The sequence below is a fragment of the Garra rufa genome, chromosome 13, assembly GCF_049309525.1.
Source record: "Garra rufa chromosome 13, GarRuf1.0, whole genome shotgun sequence".
Classification (NCBI taxonomy): domain Eukaryota; kingdom Metazoa; phylum Chordata; class Actinopteri; order Cypriniformes; family Cyprinidae; genus Garra; species Garra rufa.
Genome location: NC_133373.1, coordinates 37,386,669 through 37,396,316, shown reverse-complemented (window position 1 = coordinate 37,396,316; position 9,648 = coordinate 37,386,669). Strand labels below are relative to the sequence as shown.

General features: G+C 39.0%; 1 protein-coding gene across 1 annotated transcript; it reads right to left on the bottom strand.

Annotated features, from left to right (window-relative positions):
• Window positions 1-6,193: 6,193 nt before the first annotated feature.
• Window positions 6,194-9,024, bottom strand: LOC141283425 (insulinoma-associated protein 1a). Its single transcript, XM_073816710.1, has one exon. The coding sequence runs from the start codon at window positions 8,330-8,332 to the stop codon at window positions 7,112-7,114; it is 1,221 nt and encodes a 406-aa protein (XP_073672811.1). The 5' UTR covers window positions 8,333-9,024; the 3' UTR covers window positions 6,194-7,111.
• Between the last annotated feature and the right edge of the window lie 624 nt (window positions 9,025-9,648).

Sequence of the window (9,648 nt, the reverse complement as noted above, 5' to 3'; positions counted from 1 at the left end):
TTGGGCCCGGCGTGCTGCCATGCGCTCTGATCAGTGAATAGATTTACAAGCATTAGGGTCGGGGTATTGTGTGCTGCTTGTGAACAGGAGGTCCGAGTCTTTTGTGTGGATCAGCTGTGTTCCCCCCACCGCAGAAAGCCGTCTGCAAACCTCCTGCTGAATTGTGCCGAGGGTCCGGGGTCCCAAAACACAATAGACATGTGCCACGTTTAACTGACACTCTAAACCGGCCAACACTTGACACACACACACACACACACACACACACACACACACACACACACACACACACACACACACACGCACACAGACAGAGAGAACATGATTTTTACTGACATGCATGTTCAAGAATTTCAGCCTTTCTGTAGAGAAATTACCTCTTAAATTTCTTAGTTAGTGGCTTTTTTTTTTCCATAAGTACAAATATCTAAACATTTTTAAAATCAAGAAATGTTTATTTGAGAAGTAAAATGAATCAAGAGATTAAGTCTTGTTTTCTGGAAAAAAAAAATCTAAATTAAGTTAATTTTTTTTCTTAAAACAAGACAAAATATATGCCAGTGGGGTTATAAAAATCGCGAGTTTATTTTTCTGACCCCATTGATGGATTTTTTTCTTGTTTTAAGCACAAACAAGTCATTTTGCTTCTTAAGTAAATGTATCTCGACTTAAGAATGTTCAGATATTTGAACTGGAAAACAAGACAAAAATACTGAGAAAAAAGTCATTTTATTGCAGTCCGGAGAGTGACTTTTGTAAGAAAAAGCCACCAGTATACTCAAATGTGCCTCCTCAGTTTCACAAGATATCTGAACAAGTTTTTCCAACAAATAAATAAGCAATAAGACGTCAGATTCTTATAAAATCAAATAATCTGAGTTGATTTTTACTTGATATTTCCATACACTTATTGTATGACACCTATTGGCTCACTTGTTTCTTTTTAAAATTTTAAATCCAAGAAAAAAACATCTGAGATGAAGTTGATACTTCAATGAAACAAAAATGAGCAACGTCTGGGCAATAGTTTAATTCATTGTTTATTAAAAGTGACAGTTTAATTATTTATAATTATAATACATTCAAAATAAAAACATTAATAATGTTATAAAAGATTTCAAATAAACGTTTTTGAGCTTTCTATTTATTAAGGAATGCTGAAAAAATTTACAGTTTCCACAAAAAATGAATCAGCACAATTGTTTTCATCATTGATAATCAGAAATGTTTCTTGAGGAGGAAATCAGCATATTAGAAAGATTTCTGCAGGATCATGTGACACTGATGCTAAAAATGCATCTTTGACCACAGGAATAAATTACATTTTTACAATATATTCAAATAGAAAACAACTATTTTAAATTGCAATAATATTTCACAATATTACTGTTTTTACTGTAAATAAATGTCTATATATAGACTTTTTTGAAGCAGACAAGACTCTGAGCTGCAGCTGTGTGTAAATGAAACCTTTCTCAGCTTGTTGAGTTAGATGGAAAGTTTTGGTAAAGTGTGTACCATACCTAAACAAGCCTTCATTCTCTTTCACAGCCCCATCAGGCTGTGTTTTCACCCTACTGTAATTTCCTTTGTGTGTGTGTGTGTGTGTGTGTGTTAGTCCACGACAGCAGCACCTGCCATACTGGAAAATGCCTTGAGGTTTGTGTGCTTTACTGTGGGCCTGAAAGTGCAAGTGTTTACTTTCCTCTCCATCTCTTTGTCTGAGCGCAGGCCAGATAAGAGCTGCCACGCAGCAGACCGCACGCCTCAGCCAGTGTTTACTTCTGAGAAAAGACAGCAGGCGGAGAGAGGGACGACAAACAGACGAGTGCAACCTGCAGCAGGCAGGTGTGACCTCTCTTTACACGCGTGACACGCGCTCGTATGAAGAGAGAGATTTGTTTTCATAATGCCACATTGTTGTGACACGCCAAACACAAACACATGCATTTTAATGCTCTTTCATAGCTTAGGACACTAAATGGAGACCTCAGTTTAATTGGCGTATCACTTGTTTCAGAACAAAATCTTCAGGAGAATACAGTTTGTTCACATACAGTGGGAGAGCTATAACTTAGATCATTTGTTCTAGGAGAAATGTTTAAGTTCATATTGGGGTTAATATTACTTATATATATAAAAGGGTTTTGTTAATTCCATGGTGCATACAAATTTTTTTTTTTATTAATGTTACTTTGTTCATAACTTTGAGTGGACCTTGTTAAAAGTTGTTAGCTAGGATTTTGATCGAGAAGGATTTCTATTTCATTAAATTATAAAACATTACTTCTTTATTACTACCGATCGTTATTACTACTCTGGTTGTTCAAAACAGGATGTTTGAATGTTTTAAATATGTTTTTATTCTTGGTTATGTGTATGTTGTGAAAAAATTCCATTTTATCACTTTGAAACCATTACAGGAATGTTACTTTTGAATGTTCTCTGAACATTCCGAAACAAGTAGCAACATTCAAAAAAACGTTAAACAAACACTCCATGAACAATGTATAAATAATTTTTTTGTGCTAACATTTTGAGAACATTATTAACCAGATCAATTTAAACGAATGTTCTGTTAATATTATTGGAAGAATGTTTGTTTAGAACTATTTTTACTATTTAAAATAACTGTTTTCAATTTGAACTTGTTTTAAAATGTAATTTATTCCTGTCATCAAAGCTAAATTTTCAGCTCCATTACTCCAGTCCTTATTGTCACACAATCCTTCAGAAATCAAGAAACATTTATTATTATTATCATCAATATTTTAAACAGCTAAGTCATTTTTTTTTCAGAACTCTTTGATGAATAGAAAGATCCAAAGATCAGGATTTATCTGAAATATAGGAATATATAGAAATTTCTAGAAATGAATGCCTTTATTTATCAGGGATGCTTTAAATTGATCAAAAGTGATGATAAAGGAATTTATAATGTTACAAAAGATTTCTATTTCAGATAAATGCTGTTCTTCTGAACTTTTTGAACTTCTTTCATAAAAGAAACCCGAAAAAATTCTACTCAGCTGTTTTCAACATAATAATAATAATAATAATAATAATAATGTTTTTTGAGCAGAAAAAGGATCATGTGATTGGAATAATGATGCTAAAAATTCAGCTTTGAAATCACAGGAATAAATTACATTTTAAAATATATTCAAGTAGAAAACAGTTATTTTAAATAGTAAAAAATATTTTAAAATTTTACAGTTTTTGCTGTACTTTGGATCAAATAATTGCAGGCTTGGTGAACAGAAGAGACTTCTTTAAAAAAAAAACATTATAAATCTTACTGTTCAAAAACTTTTGACTGCTAGTGTATATTCTCTTAGCATTCCCATTAAGTTATGAAAACTTTATTTCCGAATGTTCAAAACGTCCAGTTTTCGGAATGTTTAAATTACATTTGTTTCTTGGTTTCATGAACGTTACAGGAACATTCCATTTTATCATTTTGAAAAACAGAAATGCTACTTTTGAATGTTTTCTGAACATTCCAAAATTTTAAAAGCATGCAACTACAATGATTTTAGGAAAAAAATCATAAATCATATAAATCATATTTTGGTGCTAATGTTTTGAGAATGATTAAAGACCAACGAAGATTAAAGAACTTTCAACGAATGTTCTATTACCACTGATGCAAGAGAACATTCTCTGTTTGCTGGCTAATTGCTGGTACTTTATTGTTAGTGAAGGAAGTGCTATTAATCTGTCTCATTCTCTCCCAGCATGCACCAGCTCCATGGATCAGACCTCAGATGATGGATACCAGCTGAAATGTGTCCAGTTAAATCATTAGGGCACACGCTACAGGCCAGTCATTCAGAGAGGCAAGTAAAGTCAACATCCAGCCTCTCAATGATGCTGAACTAATGCTGATTGATCACACTGCTGACGCCTGTGTGTGTGTGTGTGTGTGTGTGTGTGTGTGTGTGTGTGTGTGTGTGTGTGTGTGTGTGTGTGTGTGTGTGTGTGTGTGAGTTCAGTTTCAGCTGTAAATCATATCGGCTTGTTGTTTGCTGTATCTTCAGATGCCATTACCTTGTTTTGTTCTGGTTTGTAAATGTTGGCCTCGGTGTGTGTGTGTGTGTGTGTGTGTGTGTGTGTGTGTGTGTGTGTGTGTGTGTGTGTGTGTGTGTGTGTGTGTGTGTATATGTGTGTGTGTGTGTGTGTGTGTGTGTGTGTGTGTGTGTGTGAAAAGGCTTTATCTGCTGTTATCTTCGCTGGCCCGCTTTGCAGCTGCTCTCCACCTGTCACTCACGCAGGGAGTGGTGCACATAGTCTGGCGCTGTGCGCGTGTGTATGCGCATACATGCGCGTGTGTGCGTTAGTTAGTGATTACTGGGTCGCGAAGGTTTGCAATCTGTAATAAAATGCACTAATGGAATGTACACAAACAAATAATTAATACTCAAGATGAGTATTGGATGTGGAAGTGCTTCATCCAAAGCTATTTTTACAGCATTTTTATCATTTTTGTATAAGTAATACAGTCTTTGAACTCATGCTGCTGGAGACCATTTGTACGTATTTGTAAAATATTTGTATAAAGATGTACTTTTCACTACAAGATTAAATGGTTATATAGCGTATAAAACTCCAATTAATATTTCTCACAGTATGTAATTTCTGTATAAACAAACCCTACATGATTTTTACATTGTTATTGCCCAGGAAAAAAAAAAGATTGAAGAGTTGTTGACCCTTATACTGGGGTAAGTTGTCTTAATAGGAACCCTGGACCACAAAACCAGTCGTAAGTAGCAATAGCCAACAATACAATGTATGGGCCAAAATTATCAATTTTTCTTTTATGCCAAAAATCATTAGGATATTAAGCAAAGATCATGTTCCATGAAGATATTTTGTAAATTTCCTACTGTAAATATATCAAAACGTAATTTTTCAGTAGTAATATGCATTGCTAAGAACTTCATTTGGACAACTTTAAAGGCGATTTTCTCAATATTTTGATTTTTTTGCATCCTCAGATTTCAAATTTTCAAATAGTTGTATCTCAGCCAAATGTTGTCCTATCCTAACAAACCATACATCAATGGAAAGCTTATTTATTCAGCTTTCGGAAAGTTTGTGACCGATTTTGTGGTGCAGGGTCACATACACATACACAAACATTTTTTTTTTCAATCAGTGTCAGTGAACAGTATGTTTCCATTGTGACAGCTTACCCCATTATGGGGCAACAACTCTATCTCATTTCCTGGGAAATAACACTGGAAAAATCATTTAGGGTTTCTGTTTATACAAAAATTACTTACTGTAAGAAATATTAATTGGAGTAAAAAATGTGGCAACTAGCCACAGGCTCCCTTGCAATGTTATTTTTGTATGATTTTCTTGCAGATCTGTTAGTTTCGCTTTCTCAGCTGTGAGATGAGGCTGTTTGTGGACGTGTGTGTGTGTGTGTGTGTGTGTGTGTGTGTGTGTGTGTGTGTGTGAAGCGCTCATGGCCTTTGGGAGGCCGTCCGCATAACAGCAGTGTGTCTGAGGTGCTGCATTGTGGGATTTGGTGTCTATGGTGAATTCTCTCGTCTATTCAGCATGTGCGTCTCAGAGCTGCTGGAGAAAGTCCCCTGCATACCGACACCAAGCAAGACAATTTTCCATGATTGTATTTAGAAACAAATTCACCCAAAAATTCCCCAAATCTTTGGTTAAAATTTGAGACCATCCCTGATCTCAAACATCCCAGAGAATCCCAGTATAAATGTTCTCTGTAACCCTTTTATATTAGTGTTAGAATGCCATGATTTTTTAGGAAAAGGGCAATAAAAATGTCATGTTAATTGTTAAATTATGAATTTAATTATTTAAGTTTACTATAGTGATTTAATTATTAAAATATCTGCTTTATTTGATTTTCCCCCACATTTTTTACCACTTTAAATCACATTTTAGTTTTTAACTGCTTGTTTAAAAAGTGCATGTTCTGTTTAGTCTCTGTCATAAATTACACCAAAAAAGTTTAAAAAAGTTTTAAGAATGTTTAAAAGTTTTAGATGGAAAAATAGGATCAACAGTGGCTCTTATTTCATTCATTGCTGTTTTAAAACACTATACTGTGTTAGACCTTGTAAAATAACTATACTGTTCATGAGTTTGAGCTCTAAAGGAAGTCTCAGGAAGTAATTAGTCACAGACAAACAGGTTGTTTTAAGTTGATGTGTTTTATTAAGTGCAGACGTATCTTGGTACAGAATCCAGTTGGACACATGTCATTGAAGATGATGAAGAAATATCCATGTTCACAGTGTCTGGGTTTCCACATGAAAACAGATTGCTGGAATGTCACATCACGAGTGGATCCCATTTTGACTTTTTGGACTGTTTATTATTAGTAGTAGTAGTAGTATAAGTATTTTTGGACAAATAGCAGGACTGCAGAAACACAAGCGCTGAACATGTAGAAAACAAAAATAAATTAATAAACGATTGTATCTAATGCAAAGTGAATTTCAGACTTTCAGCATTGACAAACATTTGGCTGTTGAGACAAATTTCAAAATCAATCACAAATGAATTAGGCAAACGAATAATTTAAATAAAACATTTGAAATAAATAAATAATAATAATAATAATAATAATAATAAGATAAATAATCACAAACATATACACACACACAAGAATAATAATAACAACAACAACAATATAAAAAATATTATCAGCAACCGCAATCACTCCAACATTTACATGATTAAGGCAGTTTTACAGCATGTCGAGATCTAATTCAAGGCATTTCTGGCTACACTAAAGGGAAACCCTTGTCAGTAGGTTGTTTGGAAAGCTACAGTCAAAGTCCACAGATTTCACAAGCTCTATTAAAGCTAGAAACGATGGAGACGTATGTACAGCCTGTGAATTCAAGGCATGTTCTAGGATTCTTAGGTCTAAAAGCTAAAAGCACTTGTGCGAAGATCCTAGAAAAATAAGCGAACAGTCTAACCTGTCGTAGATCAACTACCTTAGATTTGAAAACTCAGTCTCATCTGGTGCTCATCCAGGTCGATTCTGTGGGTTAATGCAGTGCTTCCCGACCCCCTCCTGCGGTTGGGAAGCACTGGTTCAAGGCACAGCTTTGCTTCAGCAGGCTGGACGCACCGGCATCTGCAGCAGGATAACCTGCCTGTTTTCCGACGGGTGGCATTTGTTGATGTGTCTCGTAAGTCCCGGCGAGCTGTAGAACATGGCGGGACAGTACTTGCAAGGGTAGATCTGCGCCGAGTGCTGCAGGCGGATGTGCCGCTCCTGGCTCATTCTGCTGGGGAAGTTTTCTCCGCACACCGGGCACAGGTGGCACTCGGACGCACTCAGATTCAGCGGCGCCTGGCTTTGGGCTTTGTCGCACACTTCGTGGTGCGCAATCACATGCTTTTTCAGGTACGCCTGACGTTTGAACTTCTTCCCGCAGTGCTGGCAGTCGTACAGCCCGTCCTCGGATCCGGATTCGGAAAGTCCAGGACTCGGGGTGTCTCTGTCGCTGGAGGTCTCCTCTTTCTCGGGCGCGGGTGGTTTATTGCTCTCCGGGTTCTGCGGCGCTGTTTTGGGCTTGTGCCACCGCCGGTGCGAGGCCAAGTTCGCCGGGCAGCTGAAGAGCTTGTCGCATTCCGGGCATCTGTACTCGATCCGGACGATTCTCGAGCATTTGTGTTGGGCTAGAGAGAAGGGGTCGGCGTATGCTTCTCTACACAGCTGACACACGAACTCGCCTAGCGGCTTGTCGCCGCCTGTGCACTGAGATCTGGGTTTTTGCTCCACTGGACCTTCTTTGATCTTCAGTCCCAGCACCGGGGAAGTGGTGACTTCGTCCTCAAACTGCAATTTCCGCATGGCTTTGGCTTTCTTGGATGCTGGTTTGCTTTTGCGCTCCGCGTCCAATGCGGGTCGTTTGGTGGGTACCGTGGTGCCGGTTCGGGTGCTGTTGCTGGTGCCGATTTTAAGATCCACGGGCGCGAACGGCGCCTGATCGGAGCCGTTGGGCGCCGCCGGGAAGGACTCGGCCGAAATGGGCGAGCCGAGATTGAAGCGCCTTTCCAAACACGCCCTCTCGTGTTCTCTGCTCACGGGCCGCGTCGGGCTGTACATGGGTCGGTATACGATCTCTGGGTTCCCGAACTGCACCGGTTGCACCGAGTTCGTGCGCGGCACCTGCATCGGCGGCGGCGGTGGTGACGCCGGGCGGCGCGCGCTCGCCGCGTCCTGCTGAGCGCCTGGAAACGCGCCCTGCTCATCCTCCTCCGAGCGGACGCGGTACGAAACAGGTGTCGCCTTCTTATTTCTCTTGACTAAAAATCCTCTCGGCATCTTCGCCAGCTGAAAGGCACTTCAGACGGGGTTGGAATCAGAGGCACACCTGGTACTATATTTGGACGCGTGCGGTGATCTTTCCATCACGGAGGCATAGCGGCAGTCTTTTTAAGCAGGAATGATGACATTGTTCTCGCCCCTCGCCGCCTCGTCCAATCAGATGGAGCTGGAATCCCTATGGATTTGGAGATGGGAGGGTCCGCAGATTGCTCGGGCAGATGTACCTGAGCTTTATTATATTAGGATGCTTTAGGCACACGCTGGTTCCTCCTCTTTTCACGCTTTGATGCTTCCCGTCAATGCGCACGTGCCCTGCCTTTGTCAGCATCCTTTAGGGCCTCCTTCACTCTTAGAGCATCAGAATTTCAAATGAAAAATGGGGAAATGACAACAAAGAAGTTCCGTTTTTTTAATGCTCACGCGCGCAAAGCGGCGCAGTTTTAACCCAAACCTGCTTAAATCAGTTCGCGCTGCAAAAATGCCCGCAAGTTGCATGCGTAATTTGTCTAGCTACTAATTAAATGTATAAATCAGGCGCCCGCGGGCTCAGGACATGTGCGACAGTTGAATGCGGGACGTATTAATCACTCATTGCGCGCATACATAATTCATAAAAGAGGCTCCTCTCGTTTGCATCACAAAAGACACGCTTGCGCGAGCGGCAGGGACAGACGCACATCATCCTTCTGTTCAAACGGACTCATTCCTGTCTGCAAACTCGCCCGTGCCATCAGCAGCATCATCATCATCAGCAGCATTATGCTCGGGTTTGATGATGTCATTCCAATGCAACGGTCCCGTCACAGTGGAATTTCTCCTAATCTCAGTCTAATCGTTTGGAGAGCGTCACAAAAATGCCGTTTATTGTAATTGCACGCAAGCACATTTGTTGCATGTGATTTCTTAACTCTCCATGAGCATTTTTGTGAATTGCATGCGTTTTATTTTGTTTACAAATACAAGAAGCTTTTTTTAGGGGCCAGATGGGCTACTTGTATAATTTGGACAACACATTTGTTGCATCTGGGATATGTAGATTTTTTTTTTATTGCAATACCCAACTTTAAGCTTAATGTGCAAGATGGTTTATTTGCCAAGCTTTGACAAACACATCTGATATCTGATGTGCAAGCTTTATTTTTATCTTATTATTTCCCTAGAAAAACATGTGTAGTTTTGTATTGAATTTAATCTTATTTTTGATGTGCATTTTAGAATAATCTGTGTAGGTTTTTTTTGTATTTTGTACACATTTAGCTTTGGGTTTAAGAGGCAAGATGTTTACTTGCCTAATTTGTTTGGCCAACACATTT